The sequence below is a fragment of the Lipotes vexillifer genome, unplaced genomic scaffold, assembly GCF_000442215.2.
Source record: "Lipotes vexillifer unplaced genomic scaffold, Lipotes_vexillifer_v1.1 scaffold1116, whole genome shotgun sequence".
NCBI lineage: Eukaryota > Metazoa > Chordata > Mammalia > Artiodactyla > Lipotidae > Lipotes > Lipotes vexillifer.
In genome coordinates, this window is record NW_006797545.1 from 467,699 (window position 1) to 487,700 (window position 20,002).

Below are 20,002 nucleotides of genomic sequence, written 5' to 3' on the forward strand. Positions count from 1 at the left end.
ATATGGCATTAGCTATGCCTACCAACCAACATTAGCTCTTTCTAGGTATATGTTTCAGAGGAATTTTAACCATGTACTCAAGGAAATATGCATAATAATGATCAGAGCAGCTTTGTTCATAATTGCAAAATCTAACTACAATCTAAATACCCATCAACACTGATAAACACTGAAGACAAAGTAGAGCTACATCTATCAACATGGATGAACCGCATAGAGAATGATGAGTAAAAAAGCAATTCGCAGATAACTATACAAACATAAATTTTTAAAGCATGCAAAACAAAATGTCATTTATACTAATACATATATAATATGTATTAGTGGGTGGAATCTGGAATCTGGGAGGAAGATTCATGCAAGTTATTTACATTATTCTCTATAATTCTTTGGTATCTAGAACATTTCATAATTCTGTAAGTACAATTAAGCAGAGTTCAAAATTATTTTACAAAACAGTGCTTTGAACAATAGAAATTATATAGAAGTGATTTAAACCTTAGCAAAATTAAGAATCTCTATAATATTCTTTTATTCAGAACAGTAAATAAAATGAGGTAAATATTTGAGTTAAAACTTCAAAATCATTTCCAAAGGCACCACAATATATACAACCTTGAAATAACTGTTTTTCAGGGATAGTTACTGAAAAACAACGAAATGTGTATGACAAGAAATATTTAGTGCTTCCAAGTAGTTCATTATTTCCAGGCTATAAGTAAATCTAAATACACATAGTAGAGATCGATCAAGATGGTAGACTAAGAGGACATGGAGCTCACTTCCCCCCATGAACACATCAAAAAATACATCTACATGTGGAACAATTCTCATGAAAAACTAACTGAAAACTGGCAGATGGACTCCCGTACCACCAAGGCTGTAAGAAAGATACACATGGAAGGGAAGAAAAGTGATTGGGTTGGGACCTGTGCCCATGGGAGGGGACTCAAGAGGAAATGGGAGATTACACAGGTGGACACCCTCTCAGGGGAGTGAGTGGTGAGAGCCATAGATAGGGCACCCCAGTCCTGGAGTCCTACGCAGGGTAGACAAGCCCCCTTGGCTGGCTGGAGGACCACTGGGACTAACAAGAGGCAAAAAGAAAAACAGAAAAAAGGAAAAACGAATTTTAAAAAATGGAAACAGTTTAAGAGATCTACAGAATAACATTAAACATACCAACATTCACATTATAGGGATACCAAAAGACAGAAAAGGGGATCAAAAATGTATTTGAGGAAATTATGGCTGAAAACTCCCCAAACCTGAGGAAGAAAACAGATAGCCAGGTAAAGGAAGCACAGAGGGTCAAAACAAGATGAACCCAAACAGGCCCACACCAAGACACACCATAATTAAAATGACAAAAGTTAAAAGTAAACAGTGAGTTCTGAAGGCAGCAAAAGCAAAGTGTCATATACAAGGGAACCCCCATAAGGCCTATCAGCTGATTTCTCTGCAGAAACTTTATAGGCCAGAAGGGAGTGGCAATGATATATTCCAAGTGCAGAACAGGAAAAGTCTGCAACCCAGGATACTCTACCCAGCAAGATTATCATTTAGACTAGAGGGAGAGATAAAGACCTTCTCAGACAAACAAAAACTAAAAGAGTTCATCAATACTAAATCTACCTTAAAAGAATTGTGAAAGGGTCTTCTCTAAATGGACAAAAAAGTAAGAATCTATAGGAAAGGGAAAATCCTACTGGGAAAAGCAAATGTATAGTAAGGACTGAAGATCAACCACTTAAGCCAATATGAAGATTAAAAGACAAAAAACTGTAAAAGCAACTATAACTACAATAAACAGTTAAGAGACAAACATGAAGATACAAAATATGACATCAAAAACACAAAATGTGGGGAGAGGGAGTAAAAAAAATGTAGATATTTTAGAATGTGTTTGAACTAAATTACTACCAGTTTAAAACAAAAAGTAGACATAGTTGTAGGTCAACAATATATAAACCCGACAGTAAACACAAATCAAAAACCTACAGTAGTTACACAGAAACTAAAAAGAAAGGAACAGAAGCATAGTACTAAAGAAAATCATCAAACCACAAGGGAAGAAACAAAAAGAAGTAATAGAGAAAAACCTCAAAACAACTGGAAAACAAGTAATAAAATGACAATAATTACATACCTGTCAATAATTACTTTATGTCAATGAACTAAATGCTCCAATCGAAAGACATATGGTGGGACTTCCCTGGTGGTCCAGTGGTTAAGAATCCACCTCCCAGAACGAAGCAACTGACAAAGGATTAATCTCCAAAATTTACAAGCAGCTCAATATCAAAAAAACGAACAACCTAATCCAAAAATGGGCAAGAGACCTAAATAGACATTTCTTCAAAGAAGATATACAGATTGCCAACAAACACATGAAAGGATGCTCAACATGACTAATCATTAGAGAAATGAAAATCAAGACTACAATGAGGTATCACCTCACACCAGTCAGAATGGCCATCATCACAAAATCTACAAAAAATAAATGCTGGAGAGGGTGTGGAAAAAAAGGAACCCCCTTGCACTGTTGGTGGGAATGTAAACTGATACAGCCACTATGGAAAACAGTATGGAGGTTCCTTAAAAAACTAAAAACAGAACTACCATACGATCCAGCAATCCCACTACTGGGCATATACCCTGAAAAAAACCATAATTCAAAAAGAGACTATACCACAATGTTCACTGCAGCACTATTTACAATAGCCAAGACATGGAAGCAACGTAGGTATCCACTGACAGATGAATGGATAAAGAAGATGTAGCACATACATACAATGGAATATTACTCAGCCATAAAAGGAAACGAAATTGAGTTATTTGCAGTGAGATGGATGGACTCTGTCGTACAGAGTGAAGTAAGTCAGAAAGAGAAAACCAAATACCGTATGCTAACACATGTATATAGAATCTAAAAAAAAAAAAAGGTTCTGATGAACCTAGGGGCAGGACAGGAATAAAGATGCATAACAGAGAATGGACTTGAGGACACAAGTAGGGGGAAGGGTAAGCTGGGACGAAGTGAGAGAGTAGCACTGACATATATACACTACCAAATGTAAAATAGATAGCTAGTGGGAAGCAGCTACATAGCACAGGGAGATCGGCTCAGTGCTTTGTGACCACCTAGAGGGGTGGGATAGGGAGGGTGAGAGGGAGATGCAAGAGGGAGGGGATATGAGGATATATGTATACATATAGCTGATTCACTTTGTTATACGGCAGAAACTAACACAACATTGTAAAGCAATTATACTCCAATAAAGATGTTTAAAAAATAAAATAAAATCATGGTAAAATATACATAACATAAAGTTTACCATTAAAAAAAAAGAATTCCATGGATTGCAATCAGGAAAAAAAAAAAAGTTATTGTTAAAAAAGACAAGAAAGCACTTAAAAAAAAAAAGAAAAAAGATGAATCCACCTCCCAATGCAGGGTACGTGGGTTCGATCCCTGGTCAGGGAACTAAGATCCCTCATGCCACAGGGCAACTAAGCCCGTGCACTGCAACTGTTGAGCATGTGGGCCAAAACTAGAGAGCCCGCATGCCGCAACTACAGAGCCCATGCGCTCTGAAGCTCACACACCCAAACTACAGAGCCTGCATGCCGCAACTACTGAGCCCATGTGCCACAACTAGAGAGAAGCCGCACACCCCAATGAGGAGCCTGCACGCTGCAGTGGAGGATCCCTCATGCTGCAACGAAGATCCCGCATACTGCAACCAAGACCCAACGCAGCCAAAAATAAAATAAATAAATAAATATATTTTTAAAAAAGACATATGGTGGCTGATTGGACAAAAAACCAAGGCCCTTCTATCCACAAGAGACTCACTCCAGAGCTGAAGACACAAAAAGACTGATAGTGGGGGGGATGGGAAAAGATACTTTATGCAAACAGAAATGACAAGAAAGTGGGGGTAGCAATGCTCATATCAGAAAATAAACTTTATCAAAGGCTATAACAAAAGACAAAGAAAGGCATTATAAAATGATAAAGAGATCAATACAAGAAAATGATATTACACTCAACATACGTGCACCCAGGAGCACCTAAACATATAAAGCAAATACTAACAGACACAAAGGTAGAAATTGACACTAATACAGTAATAGTAGGGTACTTTAAAACTCCACTTACATCAATGGACAGTCAATAATGCAAGAGCAGTCTAAAATGACACAACAGACCAGCTGGACTTAATAGATATCTACAGGACATTTACATTCAAAACCAGCATCATTAACATTCTTTTCAAGTGCACATGGAATGTGCTGCAGGATAGAGCACATGCTAGGCCACAAAACAAGTCTTAACAAATTTAAGAGGATAGAAATTATTTTATCGAGTATTTTTTCCAACCACAATGGTATGAAACTAGAAATTAACTACAGAAAGAAAACAAGAAAAGAACAAACGTGCAGAGACTAAAAACATGCTACTAAAAAAACCAACAGGTCAATAAAGAAATCAAAGAGGAAATCAGAAAATACCTCAAGACAAATGAAAACACTACACTCCAAAATCTATGGGATGCAGAAAAAGCACTTCTAAGAGGGAAGTTTATAGCAATACAGACCTTCCCCAATAAACAAGAAAAATCTCAAACAAACAACATAACCTACCACCTAAAAGAATTAGAAAAAGAAGAACAAACAAAGGCCAAAGTCAGCAGAAGGAAGGAAATAAAGCTCAGGGAGAAAATAAATAAGAAAGAGATTTAAAAAAATAGAAAAGATCAATGAAACCAAGAGCTGGTTTTTTGAAAAAAGAAAAAAAAATTGATAAGCCTTTAGTCAGGCTCACCAAGAAGGAAAAAAGACAACCCAAATTTTAAAAAATAAGAAATGAAAAAAGGAAAAATAACGACCAACACCACAGAAGTACAAAAAAGAATACTAAGAACACTTATATGCCAACAAATTGGGCAACCTAGAAGAAATGGATAAACTTCTAGACACAAAACTTGCCAAGACTGAATCCAGAAGAAACAGACACGTTGAACAAACCAATCACTAGCAGTAAAATTGAATTTGTAATTTAAAAAAAACTCCCAGCCAACAAAGTCCAGAACCAGACTGCTTCACAGGGGAATTCTACCAAACATATAATGAAGAGCTAATACCTACCCTTCTAAAACTATTCCAAATTATTAAAGAGGATGAAACACTCCCAACTTCATTCTACAAGGCCACCTTTACCCTGATACTAAAACCAAAGACACCAGAAAAAAAGACAATTACAGGCCAGTATCTTTGATGAATATAGATGCAAAAATCCTCATCAAAATATTAGCAAACCAAGTCCAACAATATATAAAAAGGATCATACACATGATCAAGTTGGACTTATTCCAGGGACATAAGGATGGTTCAAAATATGTAAAATCAATGTGATACACCACATTAATAAAAGGAAAGACAAAAAACACATGATCATCTCAACAGACACTCAAAAAGCAATTGACAAAATTCAACACCCATTCATCATAAAAATTCTCATCAAAGTGGGTACAGAGAGAACATATCTCAACATAATAAAGACCATATGTGACAAATGCACAGCTAACATCATACTCAATGGTGAAAAGCTGAAAGCCTTCCCATTAAATTAAGCATCCAAATTGGAAGGGAAGAAGTCAAACTGTTACTATTTAGAGATGACATGATACTTTACATAGAAAACCCTAGAATCTAAAACATGACACAAATGAACTTATCTACAAAACAGAAGCAGACTCCTAGACACAGAGCACAGATCTGTGGTTGCCAAGAGGGGAGGGAGAGGAAGGACTGGGAGTCTGGGGTTGGCAGACACAAACTATTACATTTAGAATGGGTAAACAACAGGTCCTATTGTATAGCACAGGGAACTATATTCAACATCCTGTGATAAGCAACAGTGGAAAAGAACACACAAAAAAGCATGTCTGTATGTGTAAAACTGAGTCACTTGGCTGTAGAGCTGTAAATCAACTATACTTCAATTTTTTTAAAAAAATGAAGAAAACCCTAAAGTCACCACACAAAAACTATTAGAACTAATAAACGAATTCAGCAAAGTTGCAGGATATAAGATTAATATACAGAAATCTGTTGCTTTTCTCTACAATAATAATGAACTATCAGAAAGAGAAAGTAAAAAAAAAAGAAATCCCATTTAAAATTGTATCAAAAAGAATAAAATACCCAGGAATAAGCTTAACCAAGAAGGTGAAAGACCTACACTCCGAAAACTCAGATGAAGGAAAGTGAAGATGATACAAAGAAATGCAAAGATACCCCTTGCTCTTCTGGAATTGGAAGAATTAATATTGTTAAAATGACCAATACCTCCCAAAGCAATCATGCAATCCCTATCAAAATACTCATGACATTTTTCACAGAAATAGAACAAATAATCCTAAAATTCATAAAGAACCACAAAAGACCACAAATTACAAAAGCAATCCTGAGGAAAAAGAACAAAGCTGGAGGTATCACCATCCCAGACTTCAGACTATACTACAAAGTTACAGTAATCAAAACAGCAACAGCATGTTTTGTGTCTGGCAAAACACAGACACATAGATCAACTGAACTAAACAGAGAGCCCAGAAATAAACCCACGCACCTACAATCAATTAATGTATGACAAAGGAAGCAAGAATATACAATGGGGAAAAGACAGTTTTTTCAATAAGTGGTGCTGGGAAAACTGGACAGCTACAGGTAAAACAATGAGATTAGAACATTCCCTCACACCATACACAAAAATAAACTCAAAATGGATTAAAGACCTAAATAGATGATCTGAAACCATAAAACTCCTAGAAGAGAACATAGGCAGGACATTCTGACATAAATCATAGCCGTATTTTTTGGATCTGTCCCCTAAGGCAAAATAAATAAAAGCAAAAATTAACAAATGGGACCTAATTAAATTTAAAAGCTTTTGCACAGCAAAAAAAGCCATCAACAAATCAAAAAGACAACCTATGGAATCGGAGAAAATATTTGCAAATGATGAGACCAACAAGGAGTTAATATCCAAAACAGCTCATATAACTCATTATCAAAAAAGCAAACAATACAATCAAAAAATGGGCAGAAAACCTGAAAATACATTTTTCCAAAGAAGGCATACAGATGGCTAACAGGCACATGAAAAGATGCTCAACATCACTAGTTACTATAGAAAAGCAAATCAAAACAACGGTGAAATATCACCTCACACCTGTCAGAATGGCTCTCAGCAAAAAGACAACAAAAACTAAATGTTGGTGAGGATGTGGAGAAAAGGGAACCCTAATACACTGTTGGTGGAAATGTAAACTGGTGCAGCCACTATAGAAAACAGTACGGAGGTTCCTCAAAAAACTAAAAATAGAACTACCAATGATCCAGCAATTCCACTCCTGGGTATATAATATATCCAGAAAAAATGAAAGCACTAATTCGAAAAGATACATGCACCTGATTGTTCATAGCAGCACTATTTACAATTGCCAAGACATGGAAGCAACCCAAGTGTCCATCAACAGATGAATGAATAAAGATGATATGTGTGTGTGTGTATATATATATATATATATATATATATATATATATATATATATACACACAATAAAATAGTACTCAACCATAAAAAAGAATGAAATTCTGCCATTTGCAGCATCAATGGATGGACCTAGAGAATATTATGCTTAGTGAAATTAGGTAGAGAAAGATAAATACTGTGTGATATCACTTATATGTAGAATCTAAAATATAAAACAAAAAAATGAGTACAGCAAAACAGAAACAGACTCACAGATATAGAAAACAAACTAATGGTTACCAGTGAAGAGAGGAAAGGGGGGAGGGACAAGATAGGGGTATAGGATTAAGAGATACAAGCCACTATGTATAAAATAAATAAGCAACAAGGATATACTGCATAGCACAGGGAATAATTGCCATTACTTTTTAATAACTTTTATTGGAATATAATCTGTAAACATACTGAAACACTATGCTGTACACCTGAAAATAGTACAATATTATAAATCAACTATACTTCAATTTTTTAAAAGTACTGAAAACCCAAATAAATAAACAAACAAACATAGTAAAGAGCTACCACAATTACACAGTTTTCATAATACAATGGTAGATCCATTTCAAAATTATTTTTTAAGGTACATTAAATGTTTTCTTCCTTCCTTAAGTTATTCTTCTGGTTCAGTCAAGGCTATTTTCCCAACCAGTTCTACTGCTGTAACCACTGAAGTCTCATCCCAAATTCTTACTCTATTCATTTTCTGCCAGTATCAAACAGTAAAGAATAAAAGCACTCCAGGACCTGGAATTTGGCACTAATACTAGGGAAGTTTCAATACTTACTGCCCTTACCCATGCTGTTTGTTGTTTTTGTGAGGGTGGGGTTGCAGAGGGCGCTCCTAAACATCCATCTAGAACTGGATGGATGAATCTTCTTTTATTAGTGTGGTGCTCTACTCTCTGAACCCTCAGTTACACCACTGCTATACATATTTATCACCTCCAGTAAACACAAACTCTGACTGATTTTTAACATCAATTTCTCTGTAATCCCTATACAATTCAACTCTTGACAACTAAGAAAACAGCATATTACCCTATATTGTGACTAAACTCAAACAGGTAAGCCCATTTTTTAAGAGCTTACACACAGATTTTGAATTAAACCTAGATAGCATATATCATCTCTTGAGCTCTGAAAGCAGTGTTTCTAATTTTTTTTAATAATCCATATTCTCTTCTGATAAACATAAATATCTCCTGCCTACTGTTAACATTATTATCCAATATAAACTATTATAATATTGAACACAATCTTTTTCAAATCACACAACATTCCAGGATTCTGATACCTGTCCTGATTGAGAATCATTGTATTGAATCTGAAGACTTATTACGAACTTTTAAAAGTAGCATATCTGTATATGCTTTCAATGAGCTATAACTACATGTGGGGAAAAATATAAATGGAGATAATATAAAAAGAATCAACTTACACATATAACATGTTTGTATCCAAGTCAATGCAAACAACATCTTGTGGTGGGTCATGAAGATCAAAATACCTTGAGTCAACTCCAACTATAAATGGTAAAGGTGCACTAAGCACGGCTGCCAGTGAAAGAGGACAAAGGGGAATATATGGGCATTGCCACTGAAATGGAAAGATCATCTGGGGAAAAAAGTTTTAAAAAATTAACCAAGTTTTAAATTTGCAATGAGAATTAGTAATTAACTAATACTACTGAAAGGGACCATTACAGAGCATTTAAGTCTAGTTTCATTCCAAAAACTAAATGACTATATTAAACTTCATTCCAAAAACTAAATGACTATAAAACACTGCTAGGCAATACTATGAACCAATGTGATTAAAATCTTCAAGAATGACAATGATCATAAGCACAATTAAAATGCTAACAGCTCTTTGCATGTTAATTCGTCTAATGCCTATAGAAAATCCACATTCCCATTTTATGGAGAAAGTGAAAGAGGAGAAAAAACTGCCCAAAATTTTATAAAACAAGCTCATGATCTTTAACTCTGATGCATTTCATTCATCTGTTAATTTTCAAGATAACCTTTGACTAAAATCCAACTAAGAACACCAAGAACTAAAAAAATTTAAATGATTCTCTTGGGAATAGTTATAGTCAACTAAAAATTTCAACCCCCAAAATTTTGTAACTGCCCAAATAAACATAATATTATCCAACTTCAGTGAATCTTGGCATCTTAAAAATATTAGTCAATATAAAACATACCTCAACAATCTTTACCAGCTTTCCTTTATAAAGCTCTATCTTAATTGTATCAATGTGTTCTTTTTAAAAAGGAAAAAAGACAAGTTTTGATAAGTAAAAAAAAAATTAAAATTTTAATAATCAACTAATATTAAAATTTTAATCATTGATGACAAAATCTTTCCTCTACTATAAAAATCCTTGCTATATTTCAAGATCTAGTTCAATTCTTACCTTACCCATCATTACTCACCCCAAATAATTACCTATAGCATTTACTACCTCTGCCAGTTATTCCAGATGGTTATACAGAATTGGAATTCTGTCTTCAATCATTTATTTACTTTCTAGTAATTGAGCACTTAATATGTACCAAGACCTGTTCTAGATGATGGGGCTGTAACAGTGAATGAAACAAAGATCCTGCCCTCATGAAATGTACAGTGTAGCATAAGAGCCAGCAAACTTTTTCTGTAACAGATAAAGAATATTTTATGCCTTGCAAGCCATATCGTCTCTGTCACAAATAGTTAACTTTGTCTTCATGTATGAAAGCAGTCATAGGCATTATGTAAATAAATGGCCTATGTTCCAGTAAAACTTTATTTACAAAAACAAGTGGCAGCCAGGATTTGACTCACAGGCCACAGTTTGCCAACACCTAGTCTAGCAGGAAGAGCGAAAACAAAAAGAAGACATAATAAATCAAATATATACCATGTGAGAGAGGGCTAAGTGCTACGAAAAAAAAGAAAAAGTAAAGCCAAGTAAAGGCGATTAGAGTTTAGAACATGAGAGAGGAGAGGGGGAAAGCAGCCTGTATTATTAAATAGGCCAAACAGGGTAGGCTTCATTAAGAAAGTGACACTGAGCTGAAACTTGAAGGAGGTGAGGGTTTTAGTCAAGGGGATATCTAGGAGAAGAGCGCTTCGAAGAAAAGGAACAGCTAGAGCAAAGGCCTTAAGGTGTGGGGACTGCCTAGTATGTGCCAGGGGTAGCAAAGAGGCCAGCGTGGCTGGAGCAGAGTGAGCAAGAGGGAGAGAAGTAGAAAATGGTATCAGAGAGCAGAGGGATAGAACTACTCGCAAAGGACCTTGCAAGGACTTCAGATTTCCTCCAGGGAAAACTGACTATCTACCATTCAACAAAAGGTACGTTACACCTCTAACTACATAAGAAATTTCAGAATAAAACTACTGGACAACAAAATATGACACCCTTGTCTTCACCTTTGACTTTTGCAGCACAATCATAAATAATGTAATTTTACAAGAATACCCATTGGTTCCATCAATTTTTGCTATGGGGCTCCATTAACTCTTCAATATTCTTTGATATTCAAATCACTCTCCTTTTGAGGAATTTTAGTCACGATTCTTTTCAATTTTCTCCTCTTTAAATGGTAATTTGCTTTACTATCAAATCCTCATTTATCAATAGTTTTGCAAGCAATTCAGGCTGTTCTCCAACATCGGTTACATAAATTTCATGCAATCTTGCATTTTAATAAGATTTCCAATCTTATTAAAGAGACTGGGCCACAGAGATTCAGACAGAGGGGCATGGATAATCCCTAAAGTTTTATAGGAAGAAATACCTGAGTATTTCTGAGTGGGAACCTGAGTGGGATATACCTGAGTGGGAACTTTCTAAAACTGGTCAGTTCATTAACAAATATTTTCATGTTATAACAACTTTTGCTTTTACATGCAACTGTGGAGGCTTGGAAAATTAGTACATAATTAGGATCTTTGCCCCCCATAAACCATCTCAAATGGTTATTACTGTTTTCAGTCCTAGAAGCATTTCTCTGACCAGATTAATATCTTGGAGACATACCCTATTTGTTGATTTAACAAGTATTTATTGAGTATTTACTCCATGCTATTTAACTGTGATAAATGCTGAGGACACAGGAGTAAAAAAGAGACCTAAAAGAGATCCTTATTTCCATGAGAGTAAAATGGGGAAGAGAGGAGAGTCAGCTATTTTAAATTAAACAAACAATGGAAAATCGAGTTAGAGAAATGGAACATCCAAAATTCTATATTATGACCTATAAAGCCCTACATGATCAGACCTCCTTCTAATTGCAGTGGGAAGCCATCAAGAGGTTTTAAAACAGGACTTGATTTAACTTTTGTTTATGCTTTTCACAATAGCTAAACATTTGTACATTTATCCAATTTCACAATCACCTAGATTTTCCTGTACATTACTGGCTCACAATGATTAAAAGTTAAAATTGGGAGAAATTAGTCATGTAATTCATGTCCACAATTTTAGGGCAGCTGAAATTGACCGAGCTTCTCATTTAACACAGTAAGCTTCATTCACAAGTTCTATTATTATGTAATCATATAGATTCTCTGAAGAACTCTAAAATATGAAAAATTAGAAACTGAAATTTTCTCTCAGTAGAAATCACTTTTTTCTCTTTATATTTAGTATTTCTCTTTGCCACCCTACTATATTTATGTTAAACATTTAGTGGTAATTTCAAAGCTTTGGTTGAAGGAAATTTCCCTTTAGAGTAAAAATTCTCTGTCAAGAATTCTGCACTAAAAAGAAAATTCTATACTTACAGCTACAACAGCTTCAGCTACTCCAGTCAACACAGCTGGCCTAAGAGAATGCAGCAAAATCTTGCTCTCAAGTAAAACAAAGAGCAGCAGTGTTGCACAATTCTCAGGACCCAGATTCATTAACAAGGTGCTAAAGTTGGCTCCACTAGAAAAGGAGAGAAAAAAAGGTGATTATGAACTATTTCACCAAAAGGGGCTAAGATTTGCTTATTAAATTATTTCCTAAATATTAATAAATTGAAAATCTAATATTAATTTCAAGCCCTGATTTAGCTATCACTGAAAAGTAGCAAATTTAATGGGATGGTATAGCAGAATGATTCAAACTCATCCTTTGGCAACAAGGGCGTTTATCAGGAAAGATTTTCCTAAAGAACAGCCATTTGAGCTGAGCTCTAAAGAAAGAAGGTAGGGGCTGGTGGGGAGACAACATTTGCAAAGGTCCTGAAGCAAGGAAAAGCAATTGTCATGTTCAAGAAATTGAAATAAACCTACTGTGACTAAAGCATATTAAAGGAAGGGATGAAAACAACAAGAGATTATGCCCAAAATAAAAATATTTGCATTCTCCAACAATTTTATATTTGCATTCTCAGAAGGAAACATTGGCTGCAGTGTGGATAAAAAACTGAAAGACAAGAGCAAAAGAGTGCCAATTAAGAGGCTCATAATGAAGTAGTCCAGGTAAAAGATCATGCTAGCCTGGACTAGTGTCACAGATGAAGAGAAGCCAATCGACTCAAGCCATTTTAGGAGGTAAAATCAGTTCACCTTGAACATTTAGTAAGGAACTAGACATGCGCAAGGGAGATGAGAGGAAAAGGGAGGTATTCCCTACATTCAATCTTGCAACTTTCTTTAAGTGTTCCATTTTTAAAATGCTGAATGGCCCCAGCTATCAAAGTTAGAAACATTAAGGCTATTCTTAGTTTGTAAAGATAACACAACTCTATTATACTAACCCTTAATATATTTTAAAGCATTCTGCTCCAAGTGAACAAATGTATTATTTTATATACCATTAATTACCTTAGTGGTAAAGGTGTAGAAACTGGTTGTGATAATATTAACGCATCATGGACTGATAGCTTAAAAAAAGAAAAAAAATGATAAATTAACCAAGCCAATTATGAAACCTAAATATTTAGATCAAGGGTAAAATGGAAAATAGTTTAATAGGCAGACTGATACAGTTTTGGAAACGTCCTAAAATATAAAACAATAGCTGTTATTTACTTAGAAGTACATAGTTCTTTAAAATTAAATGGTTTATTCAACTGAATTTTGATTCAGTTAATTGATTAAAATACAGCTGTTTAAAAATTATGGAATAACTGCTTTTTAAAAGCCTCCAATTTATTTACTCTCTATTTGGCAACTGCTTAATATATATTAATACTTGCTGAACTGAAATACATTCAAGATTAACAATATTTGACTAACACATATAATGTTAATAACCACCTTAGAAAAAAATGTTTAAATAGCTTGCCTCTATAGATCAGTCTGCAAACTGTTATTGGTCCAGGAAGAATAGTATATAAATAGAGAGAAAGCGATTTAGAAACTTTCATGGCACTCTGACACTGCTCTCATATCCAAGCACATTATCAGTGAACTCATGTCTTTGGACAGGGTATAGACCTGTTCACATCTATACTGATCTCATATGGTAAGCTGCTTATGTCACAAGCTATATACTTATATAGGTCTGCCACTGACTGGAAATAAAAAGAAACTGGTCCTTTAACAACACTATTATAGACTGCTTCACTTCCGCCTTCCAACCATAACCAATTTCACATTTGATATTTATTAGTCACTCGAATGTTAAAAACATGCCCTCAACATAATTTTGGGTTTTACATTATTAAAGTCGGCTACGTAAAGGCCACACATGAACCAATGATGATGTCATGAACCAAGTATTCTAATTATTCCAATTCTGTATACCCAAAATTCAAAACAACAGTAAAAAAGAATATTAGCTAAAGATATAAAACACGGGAAATTCAAGGATTTCATGAATGCATCTTGCTCCGCCTCAAACCAAAAGGGCCATAGCATCCGCATTGCAATGACTGGAATGAACATATGCAGGTCTCCCTTCAAACATACTCTTTTTTATTACCTGTACCAGGATTCTTGGTCTTTGTGGTGAAGGAAAAGGGATGTTTTGCATAAAATGTGAAATGTGCCTAGAAAAAATTTTTGAAATAAAGATAATTACTTTTCTAAAATGCTTCATGGATTTTAACAGATCTTAAATACCATTATTCATCATCCTGGACCTGACAAAGCCACTTACCTAAAACTTAAGCTAAATAAATAAATAAATAAATTTACTTAGTGTAAATAAATGTACTCATTCCACTATGAGTGGAACGCAACTTCTAAAATGCATTTCCTGATTAAAAGTCCAGATTAATATACCCTATTGTCACCAGGAAAATAAGAATAACATGAATATAGTTTTCATGAAAGAAGCTAACATTTATTGCCCTGGTTATCAGTATCAGTATGGGAGCAACTAACTGTGATATAATGAATCAAAACTAATACAGAATTCAATCTAATAATATTAATTAAATTAATATAGTTCTTATACTATAACTTTGGGCAAATCACTTGTCCTATTTCTCCACCTATACATAATAACTCAAGTTTTTCCAAAGTTTTGAGCTCTTAGGAGCCACTAAATGCAAAGTACTACTTTGCATGATATATACTGATTTTTTTTCACAAATTTCAGAGAACCTTAATTTTTCAAAAGGCTGCTAACTTATTACTAACATTAAATTTAGTCCAATCAATTTTAAGTTAATCTGACAGCTGAAAGTTAAATCTAGAATGATGAACCATTAGACTGTCATTCCAATAATACAACAAGAAAGCTGAAACCATATTGCTACACCAAATTTTGATGTGTTTATGCATAGTACTTTTACTATTTTATAAAGTTGATTTTTGAGCATTACTTTAAAACCTACAGGTAACTGGCCCCCTCTTATCCACTAAACTAGTATGCTTCACTGATAATCTTTTTGCTACAGTGTGAAATTTTGCAAAGTTTAAGAAAAATCTGTTTTACACACAGTATAACACATTTCCACCAAAGATCTTGACTTGCTTTGTTAGCAGGATACATGAGTTATTTACTATAATGAACAAGTCAACGTGCCACTAGAAGTCAGAAAAGATGTGGTTTTAAAAAGACAGTGGTCCCACATCTATTTTTCTTGCTTACAAAACATTTCCATGATGAAGAAAATTACAAATCAAAGGGAAAGCATGTAGAGTTCTGTCAATGTTAGAACCCAAACCTTACTTTTAACATCAATTAATCAATTAACACCATTAATTTCTAAATCAGTTTAGAGATGTTTAACTTGCAATGGTCATTTGGATAGCTGGGGTGTGTGTGCAATGACAGCTATTTTTCTCTTGGTTATTTAAGAATGAGTAGGAAGAACACATACAATATAATGTATATATATAAGTTTCTTCCTCAGCTGAGTTCTCAGAAGATTTTTATCTGGTCATCCTCACCACCACTCCTCAATTTTAAATTCAGAGTCAATGATTCAGGTGAGGAAGGGAGCAAGTAAAAAGTAGGATGACTGTGACTCTCCTTCCCTTTCAACTTTGATGCTTAAAGTCAGGTAAACAATGAAACGTACATATATACATCCAATTTTTCCACCAGACATCCTTCAAATCATTATACATACTTTTCAATGGGAAGAGGATGTGGTCCAGACACAGAAAGTTTGTAGATAAACATGAGAAATTTTCTAAAAGCTTCAAAAAAAGGCCAGTGTGAGAGTAAACAAATGCATTTGTTTGAATTGATGGATTTGGAGACCATTTTTCTCTCCACAGGTGTCAACAGGCCCAGCTGCATAAGCTGTTTTTCTGTTAGAAGTTCTCGAGAGTAAGGTTCATAAAACTGGATGGCAGCTCCATATACCTACAGAGTAAAAAAATTCCATTGTAAAATTTGAGTGTTTTAAAAAATTAATTTCTCTTTTTCTCTTATTCCAAAACAAGTATTTGCTTAGAGTGCATATGACAGGTAAATGAAAAAAGAAAATCTCAAACATTGTTGATAGGAATGTAAAATGGTGCAGCTATGGGGGAAAAGTTTGGCAGCTCCTCCAAAAGTTAAACAACTACCCTATGATCCAGCAATTTCACTCCTAGGTATATACCCAAAAGAATTGAAAGCAGGGACTCAAACAAATACTTGTACACCAATGTTCATAACAGCATTATTCACAATAACCAAAAGATAGAAACAACCCAAATGTCCATCAACAGACGAACAGATAAACAAAATATGGTATAGCTGTCCCTCGGTATTCGAGGGGGGTTGATTCCAGGACCCCCAGCGGATACCAAGATCCATGAATGCTCAAGTCCCTTATATAAAATGATGTAGTACAGTCGGCCCTCCAGATCCACAGGTTGGGCATCCCTGGATACGGTGGGCTGACTATATATACACTCAAGAGAATATTATACATCCTTAACAAGGAATCAAATTCTGATAAATACTGCAACATGGATGAACCTTGATAACATTATGCTAAGTGAAATAAGCCAGACACAAAAAGACAAATATTATATGATTCCATTTATATGTGCTACCTAGAATAGACAAATTGGTAGAGACAGATAGTAGAAAAGAGGGACATAGGATAGGAGCGGAAGAAACTTCTGTTTAGAGTGATGAAAACGCTCTGGAAATGGTTAAGTGATACTTTTATAAATCTTTTAACTGTTTAGTCACTATATACATATGTGTATGTATATATGTCATATATACGTATGTCTGTTATATCACATTAACCCTTGTCTTTACAGATACAAATAACACTCTCAGATTATTTCAAAGTCATCTCTGGGGTTCATAACAAGCAATATGTCAAAAGCATCACAATGAGGATTTGTTGTTCTCTACTGGTCAAAGTAACTTTGGTAATGCTTAAGTGTTTGAAGATATTAAAATATTCATTTATATTTATTGCTTTCAATAGAAGAAACTATAAATGATTATTAAGCTAAAGAGTTAGCTTACTTGTAAGCAATCCAGTCAATATAGTACTGGCCTTCCATTTAGTGAGTATTTTACTATGTTCCAGACACTCTGCTGGACACTTAACCTTAATTATTGTCTTTAGCACAGTGGATGTAAACTTGAAGACTGGAGAATGAGGACGCAGATGTATTTTTGTTTGCTCCACAAGAGTCAGCCTTGGTTAGTTACACATTTCAATAAAATTGGCTATTCTATCAAATTTCCTAAGAAAGTTTTCAATTTTTAAATTTCTACTAGATCTGTAGTTTTATTTACTTTTTATTTCCTAATATTGCTTTTTTGCCATCTCTTTTTTAATTTAAATTATCATTCTATGTTATTATTACTGTTTATACTTGTTTTGAATTTTTGGCTATTACCAATAAAGTATACAAATATACATGTGTTTTGGAGAATATATATACTCATTTCTCTTGGGATATGCTCAGGTGTATACCTGTTGGGCCACAGAGTTATTTCTTATCCTTGCTGACAATATAGAAGTTCTTTAAATATTCTGAATACAAGACCTTTATGGAATACCTACAGTATCACATTACTTTCTCCCAGCCTGGGGCCTGCTTTTCCACCTTCTTAATGGTACCTTTGAATGAACAGATGTCCTTAACTCCAATGAGGTCCTATTATTCATCTTTTCTTTTACGGCTAGCGCTTTCTGCATACTGTTTAAACTATCTTCACTTACTCCCTCAATTTTAATGTATTATTTGTCTTATGAACCTCACTGTTGTTGAGAAATTAGCCATCAATTAATAGTTATACCTTTGTAAGTAAGTATGTCTGTTCTTTCTGGTTGTTTTTTGTCTTTGGTATTCTATCATTTTACTATAATATGAAAAGAGGTGGTTTTATACTTTTATTTTTTTTCTGCTGAAGATTCAGAGTGTATCTTTAACCTGAAAAACTCAATTTTTCATCAACATTGGAAAACTCTCAATCAACCACTAGCTCTTAAAATGCTGTCTCTCCCTTTTCTAGTCTCTCCTGGGCTTCATTAAATATCTGTTGGTCCATTTGATTCTATCCTCTGCATTTTTAAACTCCTTTTATGTTTTATGTATTCCTGTGCCACATTCAAGATAACCTATTTTCCACTTCATTAATTCTTCCTTCATATATGACTTATTTGCTGTTTAAACCATTCATTACATTTTTAATTTTATGGATATTTTCATTTCTAGACATTTGATTCTTTTTCCAACCTGTCTACTCATTTTTCAAAATATCCTGTTCTTGGGGCTTCCCTGGTGGCTCAGTGGTTCAGAGTCCGCCTGCCGATGTAGGGGATTCGGGTTCGTGCCCCAGTCCGGGAGGATCCCACGTGCCGCAGAGCGGCTGGGCCCGTGAGCCATGGCCACTGATCCTGCGCGTCCGGAGCCTGTGCTCCGCAGCGGGAGAGGCCACAGCGGTGAGAGGCCCACGTACCACAAAAAAACAAAAACAAAAACAAAATATCCTGTTCTTTCCTTGATGTTCTGAGCCCCTCTATTAGGTCTTGAATCATTTCAATTATATATTCAATTTATAATATCTTTGATATTGTTATTCTATCATTTCAATATCTTAAGGGTGTAATCCAGCTCTGTATCTTGTTGATTCTTCTTATGGTACCTATGTCTTCTAACTTTCACTAGAATCTCATCTTGAGGCCTGGGTTTTGAGGGTATCTCTCCAGAGACTTTATATGTGCTCCTATAGACACTCCAGGGGTAACAGCATCCTGATCCCAATTTTCATGTAGACTTCTCACTTTGGGCATTAAAGTACAAATTTAAACAGAAATGTATTGCGTCCAAATAATCCTAACATTCACATTAAACTTATATTAATCATTTTATGGATTAAAAACATGGACAAAATAGGTTTAATAAAAGAGGAAAAAATATACCTTTTCAGCAGAAGAGCCTGTGAGGACAAAAGTTGAAAAAACTGGAAGCGGGTATTTGCTTTGGGGATCCCAACATTCAATTGTAGCTCCCATCGGAAGGCAGAAGAGAGGGACAGATTCCGAGAGCGGAAATGACTCATAGTCCTCTTCTGGATACCTAAAAATTAAACCTATTGGAGAAATGACATAATGATATTTATTTATCTATTTATTATTTTTTATTCTTTGGCTGTGCTACACGGCTTGCAGGATCTTAGTTCCCTGACCAGGGACTGAACCCGGGCCCACGGCAGTGAAAGCACCAAGTCCTAACCACTGGACTGCCAGGGAACTTCCGATAATTTTTTTAAAATAGTTACTTTTAAATAGTTACTAATTACATATTAATAGGATACATATTAATAGGATATTTTACATATTACATATTAATAGGATATTTTAATAGCACATTTTACAGAAATATTTGTGTGAAATTTCAAGATCAATTTTTCTCTTGCCATATCAGTAATTAAAATAAATAACAAATTTACCATTTATTTTTACCCATGGACTTAAAGTTCACTGTAACATTAAAATGTATTAAATATACTAGTTAAAACTCTATTCAACAGGATCATTAATCTTAATGTATTTTCCCTAC

The 20,002-nt window shown here is 34.6% G+C and overlaps 1 protein-coding gene across 1 annotated transcript in view; it reads right to left on the bottom strand.

The window, feature by feature from the left end:
- DENND4C (DENN domain containing 4C) overlaps nucleotides 1–20,002 on the bottom strand; it is a 93,599-nt gene that overhangs the window by 61,390 nt on the left and 12,207 nt on the right. The window contains exons 4-9 of the mRNA XM_007469668.1: nucleotides 19,363–19,532; nucleotides 16,105–16,343; nucleotides 14,505–14,571; nucleotides 13,403–13,461; nucleotides 12,374–12,518; nucleotides 9,042–9,217 (exon numbers count right to left, since the gene is read on the bottom strand). Of these exons, the coding sequence (XP_007469730.1) occupies nucleotides 9,042–9,217; nucleotides 12,374–12,518; nucleotides 13,403–13,461; nucleotides 14,505–14,571; nucleotides 16,105–16,343; nucleotides 19,363–19,532 (856 nt within the window). The remainder of the gene's footprint in view (nucleotides 1–9,041; nucleotides 9,218–12,373; nucleotides 12,519–13,402; nucleotides 13,462–14,504; nucleotides 14,572–16,104; nucleotides 16,344–19,362; nucleotides 19,533–20,002) is intronic.